We start from the raw sequence: 16,738 nt of genomic DNA on the forward strand, positions 1-16,738 counted from the left end.
GTGTGTTTTGCCTCGGGCATGGCCCGTTGCTCGGCCGGGGACGGACGCGTCCCTCTTGCGGGCTCTCCTCAGCCCGGACCCCGGGGGACGAAGCCAAGGGGCGAGTTCGCGCGAGCTCCGGGGCCAGGAAACTACAGCTCCCAGCAGCTCCTGCTCCGGCTGCGGCGGGGGGCCGAGCCCGGCCGAGTTTGGGGAAAGCATTCCTGGAATTCGCTTCCTGCCCGAGGCCGAGCCGCGGGATGGCGGGGCCGCAGCGGGCGGAGGGCGGCGAGCGACCCCTGGGCACCGGGGGCAGCCTGGCCGCGTGAGGAGCCCCCCACCCCAGTCCCGTGCGCCCCGGCCGGGCCATGGCCGAGCTCCTGCTCCGGAGAACGTTCTCCAGGCTGCGGGGCAAAGAGAAGCTGCCCGGGAAGAAGGAGCGAGGTACCGCCGGGCTCGGGGCGCGGCGCTCGGCGCGCTCGGGGCAGGGAGGCGCGGCTCAGCGTTGAACTTTCCCGAGCTGGAGGCGCGCGGGGCGGCTGGTCCGGCGTCGCGGCCCGGGCGACCCCCGCGGAGCCGGGCTGCAGGCGCCCCGGGGCGAGGCGGGGCTCGCGGGCAGGGTGGGGCGCAGGGTGGTTGTCGGGACGCGGCGCCGGCCCGGGACGCGGCGGTCCAGCGAAGGAAGGCCCGGCCCGAGGATGCTCGGGGGAGCGGAGCGCCCCGCCGGGCCGGGGCTGAGCCGCGGGGCTCCGAGGGGGCCGAGCGCTCTCCGCGCGCCCCGTCCCATCGCGGCCCGCCCGGGGCAGGGACTGCAGGGCCCCTGGCCATTGGGGGCGCCAGGGGAGCTGGGATCGGAGGGGCAGGGGGCGGCGCTCGAGCCCCAACCGGTGCCTCGCCCCTAAAAAGGCAGAAGGAAGGAAGGATGCGGGGGGAGGGCTGGAGCCAGCCAGCGCCCCCACAGCCGCCAGCCGGGGCAAGAAGACTAGATTGCCCTGGCACTCCTGGGCAAACCCAAACCCTTCCACCCCAGCGGGGAGGGCTCAGACCCGTCCCCAGCACGGGGCAGTCCCCCTGCTCCCAGCTTCCTCCCCCCTGCGCTGGGGTTTGGTTGTGGTGCTCACAATGCCGTTTGTTTTAGCACAGACTCGAGCACCAACCTTGGCCCATCAGGAGTCAGGATCCCAGTTTGTGTGTCTGGGCTGCTATGGGTTGGCAGGTCTCTGGGCGCTGTGGCCTAGGGAGTGAGTGGGTAAAGGGGGGGAGAGTCTGGGTGTGAGTACCAAGGGTGTTTGGGGGGGACATGGCCCACCAGTGACAGAGGCACTGAGCAAAGGTGAGGGCTGAGCGGAGGCATAGTCAGAACCAGGGAATAGCCTGGCCAAATCTCCCAGTGTGACAGAAGTCTTGTGTAACTCCTGGGATCAAACCTGGGACCTCTGGAGCCTCTACCGCATGAGCTAAAAGTCAACTGCCTGTTAGCTAAGGCTGTAGAGCAAACTCTCTCTCTCTTGGTGCCACTAGATGGGACAGAACACCACACCCAGAAGGTGTGTGTGGGTTACACTTGCATTACGTGGAGTGACTCAAAGCCTCAGCTCCTGGAGTCCTGGGATTTGGGAAAATTGGCAACTTTCATTAAAAAAACAGGGAGTTTCTGGCCCTGGTGGTGGGGGAGAAAGGCTGGAACCATGACCCCAAATGGACCCAACTCCAGAAGGCAAATGTTCCACCCCTGCAATGGCTGGCTGAGCTGCTACCATCAGTTTGGAGCTGATCTCGTGGTTTTGGGGCCAGACTCACTAAGCTTTGAGCCCTGGGGTTGGCAATGCTATGGGGCGAGGAGCTTGCTGTGAATCCAGATTGGATGTTTTTGTAATAGATCTGCTCTAGGAATTATTGTGGGTTTCCGGCCTGTGTTCTACAGGAAGTCAGACTAGGTGATCACACTGGTCCCTTCTGGTCATAGACTCTGTGAATGGGATGGGGTTGGGGTGCCAGCCTTGTGGCCAGAGTTGTGATGATTGGGGCTCGATGGGAGCACTGGCCGTGCAGGCAGGAAGCACAGGCCAGGGCTAGGAGAGGCTGCAAAGGAAGAAGCAGCAGGATTTGGATGGGGCCAGATGGATGGGTCAGGGAGTGGCCGGCTCAGAGACAGGGACTAGAAGATGATGGGCTTGAGCGACACCCCCGAGACAAAGGAAAGTGTGGGGGTGGTTTAGGAGGTGGGTTTGGGCCATGGAGAGTCTCAGCTGGTGGCAGCACCCTGTTGGAGGGATCCAGGAGGGCTGGGAGGGGAGTGCAGTTGGAGGGAGGCAAATCTGTGAGTCACCAGCAGAGAAGAAAGTCAAAGCAGCTGAGGCCCACAATGGGAGGAGGAGAGTCCCCTGAGGATCTATCAGAGAGGAAGGGGAAGCCAGGAGACCACAGAGCCATGCCAGCTTGAGAGGCAGGAATCAGATAGTCATAGCTAAGGCCCTACCAAATTCACGGTCCATTTTGGTCAATTTCACAGTCATGGGATTTTAAAAATCATAAATATCATGATTTCAGATATTTAAATCTGAAATTTAACAGTGTTGTATCTGTAGGGGTCCTGACCCAACTCTGAAGGCAGCAGCGAAGAAGTGAGGGTGGCCTGGTATGGTGTTGCCACTCTTACTTCTGCGCTGCTGCTGGCGAGGTGCTGACTTCAGAGCTGGGTGCCTGGCCAGGAGCTGCCGCTCTCCAGCCACCCAGCTCTGAAGACAGCATAGAAGTAAGGGTGGCAATACTGTGACTCCCCTACAATAACCTTGCAACCCCCCCACAACCCTCTTTTGAGTCAGGACCCCCATTTTGAGAAGTGCTGGTCTCCCCCTGTGAAATCTGTATAGTATAGGGTGAAAGTGCACAAAAGATCAGATTTCACGGGGGAGACCAGATTTCACAGCTGTGAATTTGGTAGGGCCCTAGTCATAGCAGCTGTAGCTGACCGGGTTGTGCTGGACCAGGATATGTCACATGACAATGGGGCCCAGTGCTGCCAGAGGACATGCAGCACCTGAGGCCTCCAAGGGCCATAGCCAGACCTGAGCTCAGCTGGAGCCAGTTCTGACCCCAGACACCTGGGCATGCAGTTGGGTCACTGCAACCAAACCAACCCCCTGCAGGTTTGGGCCAGTCTGGCTCAATAGGGAAAAGGCAAAACTCTGTCCCCTCCACTCCCCATTTGGTAGCTCTGTGTCTGAGGCTGCCCCAGGGGATTGCCCCAGCACCTGACAGATGGACTGAAACTTTGCATCCTTGATCTGAGAGGATCTGGGTGGAAAGGAGCACATGCTGCGTGATGTGCTGTTGCTGCTACCGGGAGCACCTGCAGGATGTTCCAGAGGGAAGGCCCATAGTGTGCACAGAGCCAGTGGGACGTGTTCTTAGTGACCAAGGAGGTTGGAGATGCTTGCAAGAATTCCCCCCCCCCCCCCCCCCAAGGATCCAGTTTCTTTAATATTCAGAGGCAGGAATTGTTCATGCCAGAGCCAGCCCCCACTGAGACCGTGAGGACATGGCAAAGGGGTGAGAGAGTGACCCAGCAAGAAGCCTCTGACAGGAGTCCAGGACGAGTGGCTTCCTGCTGTCAGAGCAGGTGCAGGTTCCTGGTGAGTTTGTGATGGAGAACAGCCTGCAATCCATGTTTTGGCAATTCCCTTTGCTAGATCAGCTCCCGGAATTGTCCTGCCCTTGCTATGCAGCCTTGTGGTTCATCACAAAAGGCCATGCTGATAGCCAGGGGCCAAGGAAATGCATCCATGTGGACTGATTTGTCCTTAGCAGGCTGCCTTCAGTGGGTGGTGATGGGAAATTGCTGCAAATCTCCTGCAGAGCCCCCCCCAGGTCCAGTTGTCCACTGGTCCCTGTCACGGACTCACAGATCGTGCCCACCCTTGGCCCCGTGCGGTCCGTGGGGTGTGCCCCTTTCAGTGCGACAGCCCTTCTCGGGGGTCCACTCTCTCTCGGGGTCAGGCCCCTCCACCTCCTGGAGCCGCACCTCTCGGAGCCCTAGCACGTCTGTCTCTGCTGTGGGCCCCCTCAGGGAGTCCACTCGCTCTGGACCCCTGGGCCTCCACCCCCGAAGGGGTTGATGCAACCCTGTTCTCTAGACCAGAGTGACTCTCAGCCAGCGTAAAACAGGAGGATTTATTGAGAGTTGAACACAGCACAGGAAACTCTCAGGGCCTCAGGCCTGGCCTCCCTCAGCCCAGCACATCCCAGTCTCTCTGCATCCAGGTGGGCTCTGCCTGCTCCCCCTCTCCAGCCCAGAGCCCCCCTGCTTCCCAGCTGGGCATCTGAGATCCCCGGCCCCAGGCTCCCCTCTGTCCATTGTCTTCTCTCCAGGTAAACAGGGTCGTAAACTGGGGCCTCCTCTCCTCGCTTCTGTCCTCTGGCTGGAACCGGCTGGTTAGGTCACTGGGTCCTCACTCTGCAGCCCATTGTCCGCCCACTGGCCAGAACCGGCTGCGTCTCCTCAGCTGGGCCTCCAGGTCGCCAGGTCACCGGTCGCTGGGGTATCCATCCTCCAGGCCATCGGTGGGGTCCCCAAGTCCTCTCTCCGGTCCTCTGCAACAACAAACTCCCTCTCCCCTCACCTTGTTAAACCAGTAACACCCAGGGAAACTGAGTCCCACCCCCTCCGCATGCAAATCATTGAAACTCCACAGAAAACAAGAAAACACCCCACTTCGTCACAGTCCCATTCACTCTCTGCATGCAGCCACTGGGAGAAGGAAGATGCTCCCTGGACTGCCTGTCCTGAATGATGCAGGGAGTCCTCAGCTCTATCCACCCATCACAGCCCACAGGAGCAGCATGGTCCCCACCAGCCCCCTGTGAGGCCGTGAGCAGTGCACGGCTGAGGAGGGGTTGCAAAGCGGTACGTGGGGCTCCCTCACTTGGAGGAGAGCTTGTGGCCGTGGCATGGTCTGCCCAGCCTGAGGACGAGCACCTCTGAGGCAGAGAACAGCCATGGTCTAGGCCTTCAGGGCTCCACACTGGCACTCATCTGAGACCTAGCAGCATCCACAAGCCAGGCCTCCTGCCGCCTCCCATGGGCTGAGGCTGTGTCCCATCCTTGCTGCTGGTGATTGGCCACAGGTACTCTTGGATGCCATCCTGGTGCATTGGCAGCCCTGCAGTTGTGCATCGGGGTATCACCTCCAGTGATCCTGGCCCATGGGAGGCAACGGGGGCCAGGGCGAAGGGCCAGTCTTTTGCCAGTCCCTGTGTCCCAGCACTCTCAGCACAGGTGAGGGGGCACTCACCAGTGACTGCACGCCCCCCCCCCCGGACTCCGCTCTGTGTTCCAAGTGTTTCCCTACAGATTCGCTCCCAGGAGAGAGGGCAGCGGGATGCAGGGCAAGCCTGGAGAACAGCAGGGAGAGGCCACTGGGGTGAATCGATGACCATGTCCAGCCACAAAGGGAACGGACGAAGGGCCGTGGGCCAGGGAGGGAAGGTCAGACTGGGCCCTGGTAGGCAAGGGTACAGCGCTGCAGTGGAGGTGGCTCTTGCACCTGGAAGGATGGAATCGGGTTAGTAGTGGGGGGTGGCTGCTCAGAAGCGCTGCTGTGAGAGGCTGGCTGCCCTTGGGGATGAGGTGCTGGGCTGGGACTCTGGAGAACCAGGCCGGGGGGGGAGGGGGTCCTGCTGCTGGCAGGTTTGGGGTGCTGGCGCAGTGGGGTCAGGAGGCAAGGAACTGCCTCAGGACAGGTCAGTCTCCCTGCCACCAGGGAGTGTCCCTTAGCCAGCGCCCCCTGGCCCAGCCTGATCCTGGGGCCTTGCCGGTCTCGGGATCAAGGCACTGGGTCAACCCTGTGAGCGGGAGATTTCCTGTGCTGTCAGCTGAGTCACATGGTGTCGATTCTTTCCCCTGATTGGCTGTTGGTCCTTGTGCCTCTGCAGGGCTAGTGGAGTCAACTCACTGGGGTGCCACCCAGTGGGCCCAGCCCTGCTCCCCCTGGCCTCTCAGCAGCCTCAGCCCTGCTCCCTCTGAAAAGATCCAGCAGCCTCAGCCCCACTCCCGCCGCCCTGCCCACCCCCCCATGAAGCCGTAGCAGCCCCTGCCCTAGCCCCACTCATCCCCCATGGTCCCAGCCCCGCTTCCCGCACACTAGTGGCCCTAGCTCTGCTCCAGGTCCACCTCCCACTCCACACTGACCCAATGGTCCCAGCCTTACCTACCCCAGCCCCGCTCCCGAGCCCCTCCCATTCTCATGAGAAGCCCCAGTTCTGATCCCCTCGACCCGACACAATACCCTCCAGCGGCGCCAACCCCATGGTCCCAGCCCCCCCTGTTCCCCACCCTTTCAGACCCAACGGCCCCAATCCCGCCCATCCCCCCGTGCAGACCCAGCTGCCTCCACCTCACCCGTCCCCCGTGTGGTCCCAATGGCTCCATCCCCACCCATCACCCCATGCCTCCTCCCCCACACACAGTGGCCCAAGCTCCTCCCATCTCCCCATACAAACGCAGTGGCTCAAGGCCCCCCTGTCCCCTCTGTGCAGACCCAGCTCTGGTCTCCCTTCCCCCCCGTGCAGCCCCAGAACCTGTCTCCCCCGCCCCACCTGTCCCCCCGCTCAGATCCAGCAGCCCCAGGGCCCAGGAGCCCTGGGGGATTGAACCCTGGCTGGCATGGGTCTGCCCTTCTGCGGGGTCCATGCTGGGTGTGGCCCACATACTGTCCTTTTTGTAGGGTCCTGGGCCCTAGAAGTCTGGGGGAATCTTGAACCTTTCAAATGGGGGGATTCTGGGTCGGATTTTAACACCCACATCAACCTCTCCAGCCAATGGCTGTTAAGCCATCCTCCTGCCACAGCAACTGGCCAACCTTCACTGCCCCCCATGTAAACCCACCCTTGGCTCCTTCTTGTTCTCCACTCTCCCCACTCTGGTCCCTTGTGATTCAACCAGCTTCATCCTGCCCCTCAGCTCCCCAGCACCTGTGGGTAGAGATCTCGCCCAGCCCCAGCAGGTGTGCCAAGGGATGGGGGTGTGTGGGTGTCGGGAGTGGGGTGCGCACACGTGTGTGTGGGAGGGGGAGGTGGGTGCGCATGTGTGTGAGGAGCAGGGAGGATGTGGGGGGCAGCAGGGTATGTGTGGGGGGACAGTAGTGTGGTGCATGTGTGTGGGGGAGGGAAGGGTAGTGAGGAGTGTGGGGGAAGCAAGGAGCGGAGAAGATGTGGAGGCAGTGGTCTGTGTCGGGGGAGTGAGGAGTGGGGTGGGGGGGGAGCGAGGAGCAGGCACGGTGTGAGGGGGCAGTGAGGAGTGGGGAAGATGTGAGGGGGCAGTGGGGTCTGTGTGTCAGGGGAGTGGGGAGCGTTGGCGTGTGTAGGGGAAGCAGGGTGTGTGTGGGGAGTGAGGAGCGAAGGGGGAGTGGGGTGCATGTGAGGGGGGAGCGGGGATGATGTGAGCGGGGAGCAGGGTGCGTGTGTGGGGGGAGTGAGGAGGATGTGAGTTGGGAGCAGAGTGCGTGTCAGTGGGGACCGGGGTATGTGTCAGTGGGGAGCAGAGTATGTGTGTGGGGGGAGCAGGGTGTGTGTGAGTGGGGCAGGGTGCGTGTGAGTGGGGAGCGGGGAGGATGTGAATGGGGAGCAGGGTGCGTGTGAGGGGGAGTGTGGTGTGCATGAGTGGGGAGCATCGTGCATGTCTGGGGGGAGCGGGGAGGATGTGAGTGGGGAGCAAGGTGCATGTGTGGGGGGAGCAAGGTGTGTGTGAGGTGGGTGCGGGGTTCACATGTGGGGGGAGCAGAGTGGGGAGCAGGGTACATGTGTGGGGGGAATGGGGAGGATGTGAGTAGGGAGCAGGGTGCGTGTGAGGGGGGAGTGGGGAGGATTTGGGGGGAGCACGGTGCGTGTGAGTGGGGATAAGGGTGCGTGTGTGGGGGGAGCGGGGAGGATGTGAGTGGGGAGCAGGGTATGTGTGAGGGGGGAGTGGGGTGCATGTGGAGGGGAGTGGGGTGCATGTGGAGGGAGCAGGGTGCATTGGAGCAGGTGTGGGGAGCAGGGGGTTGGGGGGCAGTGTGTGTGGGAGGGAGGGAGCGAGGAGTGGGAAGGAGGTATGGGGCAATGGAGTGTGCGGGGGAGAGGAGCGTTTGTAGGGAGGTATGTGCATTTGTAGGGAGGGAGACGAGTGGAGGTTGTATGGGGAGGACTTAGCCCCTTCTCTGCAGTCCCACGTTTGGTGTGCCCATGTGATGCTGGTCTATGGGCTCGTTCCCAGGAGGGGGCTGTGGGAGGCAGATGCTGTACACAGGGGGTGGGCCCCGTTCCGCAAAGGGTCCTGTGTCCCCACGCTGCGGGGCCAGTCTAGGCCAGGCTGGGAGGAGGGAGCACTGCCCTCACCGCCAGGCAGTAAACAGGAAATCCAACTTGGCAGGGGCTGTGAGCAGCTGTGTGTGCTGGGAGCTCCCCGCCTGCCCAGCCAGTGCTCCCACAATGACGCCTCTGTCAGCCCTGCTGCACATGCTGAGGCAGCGAGGCCCAGGAGGCTGAGGGCCAGTGCTGAGGCTGTGGCGAAGGATTTGGGGGAGGACTCCACTGTGCAAGGGTTGGGCTCAGGCCCCTGCAGGGAACAGCCCCCCTCGAGCAGAGGTCACAGACAGCCCATCCCTCCCCCCAGCATTGCACATCCTGAGCAGAGAGTGTCCAAAGCTGCCTCCCCCATAACATAAAAATGGCCATGTTGGGTAGGACCAATGGTCCATCCAGCCCAGTGTCCGGTCTGAGCGGCTGGTGCCAGATGCTTCAGAAGCAAATGAAGAGAACAGGGCAACTATCGAATGATCCTTTCCCTGTCATCCCGTCCCAACTTCTGGCAAACAGAGGGTTAGGGACACAGGACAAGGGGTTGCATCCCTGCCCATCTTGGCTAATAGCCATTGATAAATGTATCCTCCATGAATTTATTTCATTCTTTTTTTAACCCAGTTATACTTTTGGCCTTCACAGCACTCATGGCAATGAGTTCCACAGGTTGACTGTGTATGGTGTGAAGAAGTACTGCCTTATGTTAGTTTTAATCCTGCTGCCTATTAATTTCATTGGATGACCCCTGGTTCTTCTCTTATGTGAAGGGGTCAATAATATTTCCTTACTCACTTTCTCCACACCATTCATGACTTTATAGACCTCTTTCACATCCCCCCTTAGTCATCTCTTTTCTAAGCTGAACAGTCCCAGTCTTTTTAATCTCTCCTTGTCTGGAAGCTGTTCCATCTCCCTAATCATTTTGTTTTTTCATAGATGTGATCATCTAGCCTTACCTCCTGTATGACACAGGCCAGAGGACTTCCCCAAAACAATTCTCAGAGCAGATCTTTTAGAAAAACATCCAGTCTGATTTAAAAATGGTCAGTGATGGAGAATCCACCACCCTTGGTAAAATTGTTCCGATGGTTAATAACTCTCACTGTTAAAAATCTACACCTTATTTTCCAGTCTGAATTTGTCTCGCTTCAAACTCCAGCCATTGGATCATGTTAGACATTTCTCTGCTAGATTGAAGATCCCATTTTTAAAGATTTCTTTCCCATGTAGGTGTTCATAGACTGTGATCAAGTCATAGACTGTGATCAAGTCACCCCTTAATCTTCTCTTTGTTAAGATAAATAGATTGAGCTCCTTGAGTCTATCACAATTAGGCATATTTTCTAATCCTTTAATCATGCTCATGGATCGTCTCTGACCCCTCTCCAATTAATAAACATCCTTCATGAATTGTGGGCACCAGAACTGGACACAGGATTCCAGCAGTGGTTGCACCAGTGCCAAATACAGAGGTAAAATAACCTCTCTGCTCCTACGTGAGATTCCCCAGTTTATGCAGCCCAGGATCACATTAGCTCTTTTGACCACAGTATCACACTGGGAGCGCATGTTCTGCTGATTATCCACCATGACTCCCAAATCTTTTTCAGAGTCACTGCTTCCCAGGATAGAGCCCCCCATCCTGTGCGTATTACAATCTTTGCTCCCAGAGGTCCGCATTTACACTTAGCTGTATTAAAACACATATTGTTTGCTTGTGCCCAGTTTACCAAGCGATCTGAATCAGTGACCTTTTCATTACTTACCACTCCCCCAAATTTGTGTCATCTGTTGCCCTTCTCCGTACCTTTTCCAATTCTAATATATGTTTTTGAGATGTGGTGACAGAACTGCACGCAGTATTCAAGGTGTGGGCATACCTTGGATTTATCCAATGGCATTATGATATTTACTGTCTTATTATCTATCCGTTTCCTAATGGTTCCTAATACTCTGTTCGCTTTTTTGACTGCTGCTGCACTTTGGGCAGATGTTTTCAGAGGACTATCTATGATGACTCCAAGATTTCTTTCTTAAGTGGTAACAGCTAATTTATACACTGTCTCCCGCAGCAATGCATGGCCACAACCCTATTCCATGGGTCATGCCCTCTCTCATACCACCTGTGCCAGCCTCAGCCCCTATCCCACAGGCCACACCTCCTCCCCTACAGCCCATAGCAGCCTCAGCCTGCATGGCCACACTCCGGTCCCATAGGCCATGCCCCATGCTTGTTCCCATACAACCCACACCAGTCACAACAATACATGGCCATGTTCCCATCCCACACAACCCACACAAGCATCAGCCTGCATGGCCATACCCCCGCACCAACCCGTACCAGCCTCAACCACACTCCTATCCCTTTTCCATGAAACAAAAGTGTTGTTCTTTTCCTTCCTCAGTCAAGGGTGCCTGGGTATCTTTGCCTCCAAAACATAGTGGCTCAACCCTTTGATGTCTACCTACAGATAAGGTCTCTCTCATCCCCCAGCTGCTTTGTTCTTCCTATTTAGTTTCTTTTGAAATTCTTACAATCCTTCATTTGCATTTAGTCCAGACTGCTGATATGGCACCCACTGTGCAACATACAATACTTAATTTATGTGCAAACTGCCGGATAGAGAAACATTTCTTGTTGGAGAAAAACCCGTTCTCCTTTGCTGGTGCCAAGTCTCTAGCCACAGTCTTGAGTATATTTTCAGTATAGCTACATAACTCTTTACATAGTATCTGTAGGTACATTTCACAATGATATTATTGACCAGTGTGACACCAACTTTTATTTGAGACCTCACACAACATTCTTTGGTGAACCAGAATGTATACGCCAGAATCAGGAGAGTCCAGTGACCCCTCTGCACCCCCTTGTCAGTTGGCATTGGGAGGTTTATGGTGTGTCTGTACTGGGTGTGCACTAAGTGAGTGTTGGGCTGTGTGTGCTGGGAGAACACTTGGCATGGTGGGTGGGTGTGTAACCACTGGGTGTGTGCTGGCTGTGGTGCGTGTTGGGTGCATACTGACTGTGTGTGCACTGGGTATGGTGTGTATGTGTATATGTTGGGTGGGCACTTGGTGTACGCACTAGGTATGCACGAGGTATGGGGTGTGTGTGCACTGGGCATGTTCTGATATTAACCCTCAGCTCACATTTCCTGTTCCCCACAGAGCGCCCCTCGAGGATGCTGGACTCTCCCATGGAGCTGGAGCCAGGCCCTGGGCCAGAGCCAGCGTCTCATGACCTCGATGGGAGCTGTCGGAGAGGGGCAGCCATCACCGTGTCCAGGAAGCAGAGCTGGGCCAGGTTCTCATGTGGCATCCGGGACGTGCCATGTAGCTCTTACAGCAGGAAGGTGTCTGCCAGCCCCACGGCCTCCACAGAGCCGCAGGATGAGGGTGAAGGGGTAGGGCCAGTTGCCTGTGGGCGAGAGACTGACGGGGACCCCCAGTGCCCTCTGCGACCCCAGGAGCTGTTCTCCCCCACTCACACAGGGGGGCCAGCCATTAAGGATGAAGCCTGGCTTGTGGAGAGCCCCCCAGCCCCAGCGCCCCCCACCCCTCAGCCTGGCCTGGCCCTGGCGACCCCAGCCCCTCAGCCCGGCCTGGCCCCTGGTGATGAGGAGGCTGAGTCGATGTGCAGGTATGTGGAGCTTTGCGCCTCCGGCAGTGCTGTGAGGTCTGCCAGTCATGGCGCCTACTTGCAGAACCTGGAGAGGAGCAGCCGCCACTGGATCCTCTCCTCGGGCAAGGCCCAGGGCCTGGAGGAGTTGGCCCCCAGCGCCAGCACAGAGTTGAAGGAGGTGGGCGCCATGGGCAGCGAAGGGGAGATCTGGTACAACCCCATCCCTGAAGATGAGGACGTTGTGGGTGTCAGGCAAGGCACCGAGCCTGGCAGCTCCTGGAGGAAGTGGGGCAGTGGCACAGGGAGCCGGGAATCTGACAGGGACAAGGCCAGGCCCAGCAGGGCAGAGCCAGGTGATGAAGGGCCCCCCAGGAGCATCGCCAGGCAAGTGGAGAGCCCCAGCTCACAGAATACACCTACCCCAGCTGAGCCAGTGGGCCGAGGCGAGGAGATGGGTGCCGGCAGGACACAGGCCTATGGTGAGGGGTGTGGTGCTAACAGGGTGTGTTGTGGGTTGAACTGCATGGCAGAAACATGAGACAGAGAGCTGCTTCCACATGGCCCCACCATCTTCTGGTGGCAGACCCACCCTGATCTCATGAGCCCCTCCCCTCCCATGGCCCCCCCTTGCAGGTTCCCTGATCTCATGGGGCACCCGATCCCGTGGGGTCCCCCTCTTTCCATAGAGCCCCTCCCCAGGTCCCTGTCCCTGCATCTGCATCCCCACTGCAGCCTGGTTCCCTGTGTGGGATCAGCCACACTTTCCGTCCCCAGCAAATCAGTCTTGGCTGCTCTGGGTCCCACAGGCCCTCCTCCCTGTAATGGCCCTTCCCTTCCATGCCCCAGATGAAGGGGCTCCCTTTCTCCATGCATGCCAGTGTCCACTGCCCGTCTCATCAGGTCTCTCCCCCCAGGGAAGTTGCCGATTTCATGTGTGAGCGTGGCTGTGGGGTTGGCTGGCCCATCCCCGCCGCTGAGCCCCAGCGTCTCCAAGAAGGGGCGCTCCCTGGGCAGGGTGAAGTCCCCGGGCACCGTGCGCCGCCTTTCCCTGAAGATGAAGAAGCTGCCTGAGCTGAGGAGGAAGCTGAGCCTGCGTAGTGCCCGGCCCCGGGGTCAGGAGCCTGAGGGCAGTGGCAGCACCTCACCCCAGGATGCCCGCAAGGAGCCGGGGAATGTCATCAGCCGCTACCACCTGGACAGCAGCGTGGCATCCCAGCAGGGCCCACACCGTGCCAAGGCAGCCAGCAAGGGCGGCTACCTGAGTGATGGTGACTCCCCTGAGCTGCTGACCAAAGCGGACAAGCGTGCCTGTCCCGGGCCAGAGGGGCATGAGCCTGGGGCCAGGCTGGACGTGGATGCCTTCCAGCCCTACAGCTCCTTGGAACAGCCGCGCTGTGTGCAGCCCATCTCAGGCCTAGTCAGTGTCCACCTGCACGGTGTGGGAGACCTTAAGCCCCCAAAGGCTGAGTCCAGGGAGGTGTTCTGCGTCCTGCAGGTGGACACAGCCCCCAAGGCGCGCACGGCCCTGCTGCCCTGGACAGCCGCCTTCCTCAGCCTCAACCACACCTTCAACTTGGAACTGGAGGGCGCCCGACACCTCAAGGTCATTGTCTTCTCCTGGGATCTGGCTACCTGCCGGAACCGTGTGTGCTGCCATGGCACCATTGTCTTGCCCTACGTCTTCAGAGGTAACGGGAGCAGCCAGTGAGGCAGGGGCTCTGGTGATCGGGAAAGGGCCTGAGAGGGGGCAGTGGCATCCAGGCAGGGGGCAATGCCCAATGGGGCTCAGATGTACAGGGCTCTGGGGGGCACATACAAATGGGCAGGAGGCAGGGTCCAATGGTGCTCAGATGGACAGGACTGTGGGGGGCATAGGGCAGAACTAAGTGGGGGGCAGATGCTGTGGTTTCCCAGCTGGCCCTTGCTGATTGTCCACATCTCGCTCCGGTCTGACATGTGCCGGTGCCCTCTGCTCTTCAGGGTGCAGGGCCCAGCAGCTGGCAGTGCGGCTGGAGCCGCGCGGGCTGCTCTACTGCAGGCTGACGTTGGTGGAGCAGTGGGACATGCCCAGCAGCCCCAGTGACCGGGAGCCCCGGGTCTTTGGCGTGGAGCTGCGTCACTTGGTGGAAAGGGAGAACACTGCCACCAAGGTGCCGCTGCTGATCCAGAAATGCGTCTCCCAGATCGAGAAGCGGGGACTGAAGGTGAGTGGTGGGGGAGGCGATAGTGGGGGAGGGGGCTCTGCAGGACACCTGGCACTCCAGTCCCATGCCACGCAGCTCACACAAGCACAGCAGGTACATGGCGAGGAGCCGGTGAGCACGGCTCCTGAGCAGGCAGGATCCCAGCAGGCTGTGGGCTCTGTGCTGTCTTCCCTCTTTGTATCCCTGTCCCCTCCCTATGCTGCCCCTTGGGTCCTGGGACAAATGGGGAGGGCTGGGCTCTCCTGCTGACAGCACCTCCTCTGCCCAGATTGTAGGGCTTTACCGGCTGTGTGGCTCGGCAGCTGTGAAGAAGGAGCTGCGTGATGCCTTCGAGAGGGACAGTGCAGCCGTGACGCTCTCTGAACAGCTGTACCCAGACATCAACGTCATCACAGGTCAGTGCCCAGCTACTCCTCACCCCCATGCAGCACCAGCACAGTTCCCAGATTGCCACCCCCCCCACGCACACTCCGGCAAATCAGTAGGAGGCTCACTGCAACACCTGGCCACTAGACCCCACTCCCCTCCCAGAACTGAGTGTAGAACCCAGGAGTCCTCATTCCCAGCCCCCCCGTTCTAACCCACTAGATCCCATTCTTCTCCCAGAGCAAGGTAAAGCACCCAGGAGTCCTGTCTCCTGGCCCCCCCTCTAATCCGGTCCAACTAACTTGATACCTTTTTGTGATGAGATTACAAGTTTGGCTGATAAAGGCAATAGTGTACATGTCATATACATAGAGTTCTGCAAGGCGTTTGACCTGGTGCCCCCTGACATTTTGATTAAAAAACTAGAACAATATAAATATAACAGCACACATTAAATGGATTAAAAATTGGCTCACTGATAAGTCTCAAAATGTAATTGTAAAAGGGGAATTGTCATCGAGCAGGTGTGGTTCCAGTAGTGTCCCACAGCGACTGGTTTTTGGCTCTACGATATTTAACTTTTATCAACGGCCTGGTGAAAGAAAACATAAAATCATCACTAATAAAGTTTGCAGATGACACAAAAGTTGGGGGAGTGGCAAATACTGAAGAGGGCAGGTCACTGATACAGGGCGATCTGGATCGCTTGGTAAACCGGGCACAAGCAAACAATGTGTGTATTAATAAAGCTAAATGTAAATGTATACAGCAGGAACAAGGCCACACTCACAGGATGGGGGGATGCTATAGTGGGAAGCAGGGACTCTGAAAAAAGATCTGGTAGTTGTCTTGGTGGATCATCAGCTGAACGGTGGCCAAAAGCGTCCTTGGATGCATAAAGAGGGGAATCTTGGGCAGGAGCAGAGAGGTTATTTTACCTCTGTATTTGGCACTGGTGCGACCACTGCTGGAATCCCGTGTCCAGTTCTGGTGCCCACAATTCAAGAAGGATGTTGATTAATTGGAGAGGGGTCCGAGAAGAGCCATGAGAATGATTGAAGGATTAGAAAATCTGCCTTACAGAGATAGACTTTAGGAGCTCAGTTTATTTCGCTTAGCAAAGAGAAGGTTAAAGGGTGACTTACTTAGTCGATAAGTACCTACATTTGAAAGAAATATTTAATAAGGGGATCTTCAATCTAGCAGAGAAAACTGTAACACCCATCCAATGGCTGGGAGTTGAAGCAGACAAATTCAGATTGGAAATAAGGTGTAGATTTTAACGGTGAGAGTAATTAACCATTGGAAAAAGGGTCGTGGTGGATTCTCCATCACTGGCAGTTTTTAAATCAGATTGGATGGTTTTCTAAAAGCGCTGCTCTTAGAATTATTTTGGGACGTTCTCTGGCCTGTTATACAGGACGTCAGACTAGATAATCATAATAGTCCCTTCTGGCCTTAGACTCTCTGAACCCACTAGACCCCACTCCCGTCCCAGAGCTACGGGTAGAACAGGAGTCCTGACTCCTAGTCCCTCTGCTCTAGCCACTAGACCCCACTCGCCTCCCAGAGATTGAACCCAGAAGTCCGGGCTCTCTGTGCACTCCCTGTAGTTTCTATAGGCTGCTCAGTGCCATGAGTCCTGTGCCCTCCCCCCAGTGGGACCCAGGAGGGACCAGTGTGGTTGAGGTGCCTGCCAAGGAGCTGACAGAAGTCTGGCCTTTTTCCTGCAGGGATCCTGAAGGACTATCTGCGGGAGCTGCCCACGCCCCTCATCACCAAGACCCTTTACCAGGTGGTGTTGGAGGCCATGGCCCAGCGACCGCCCCAAGACATGCTTAGCAGGCAGAATGCAAAGGAGACGATGGCTCTGCTGGACTGCCTGCCGGAGATTGAGAAGGTGAGTGCCTGCCAGTGGGCGGAGCAGGGGAGTGTGGGCAGGTAGGAAAGGAGACCTGGCTGTGGAGCCAAGCCATGGTGTCCTTGGAGCAGTCCCGGGGGGCTGGTTGGTGCTGCTGCAACAATGTCACGATAGACTGGCACATTCCCATCTCCTAGGTGGGAGGCTGTGGTCAGCTCTGCCCCTGCCACACACATGGTGGCTGGGCATGTGCATGGCACAGCTCCAGGCATGGAGTCAGCACTGTCCTGCTGCACATATGAGAGCCAGGCATATGCATGGCACAGATCTAGACACGGAGCCAGCGCTGCCCCTGCCACACACATGGGG

The 16,738-nt window shown here is 58.1% G+C and overlaps 1 protein-coding gene across 2 annotated transcripts in view; it reads left to right on the forward strand.

The window, feature by feature from the left end:
• Positions 1–159: 159 nt before the first annotated feature.
• SYDE1 (synapse defective Rho GTPase homolog 1) overlaps positions 160–16,738 on the forward strand; it is a 19,962-nt gene continuing 3,383 nt past the window's right edge. The window contains exons 1-6 of one of the 2 annotated variants that reach the window (XM_026660271.1): positions 160–423; positions 11,485–12,417; positions 12,853–13,626; positions 13,919–14,142; positions 14,411–14,537; positions 16,242–16,408. In XM_026660271.1, the coding sequence (XP_026516056.1) occupies positions 348–423; positions 11,485–12,417; positions 12,853–13,626; positions 13,919–14,142; positions 14,411–14,537; positions 16,242–16,408 (2,301 nt within the window). In that variant the 5' untranslated portion in view covers positions 160–347. Of the gene's footprint in view, positions 424–5,300; positions 5,544–11,484; positions 12,418–12,852; positions 13,627–13,918; positions 14,143–14,410; positions 14,538–16,241; positions 16,409–16,738 lie in introns of those variants that run through there. The other variant, XM_026660270.2, reaches the window with a different exon arrangement.

The sequence above is a fragment of the Terrapene carolina genome, unplaced genomic scaffold, assembly GCF_002925995.2.
Source record: "Terrapene carolina triunguis isolate 2854851 unplaced genomic scaffold, T_m_triunguis-2.0 Scaffold746, whole genome shotgun sequence".
In the NCBI taxonomy this organism is placed as follows: Eukaryota; Metazoa; Chordata; order Testudines; family Emydidae; genus Terrapene; species Terrapene triunguis.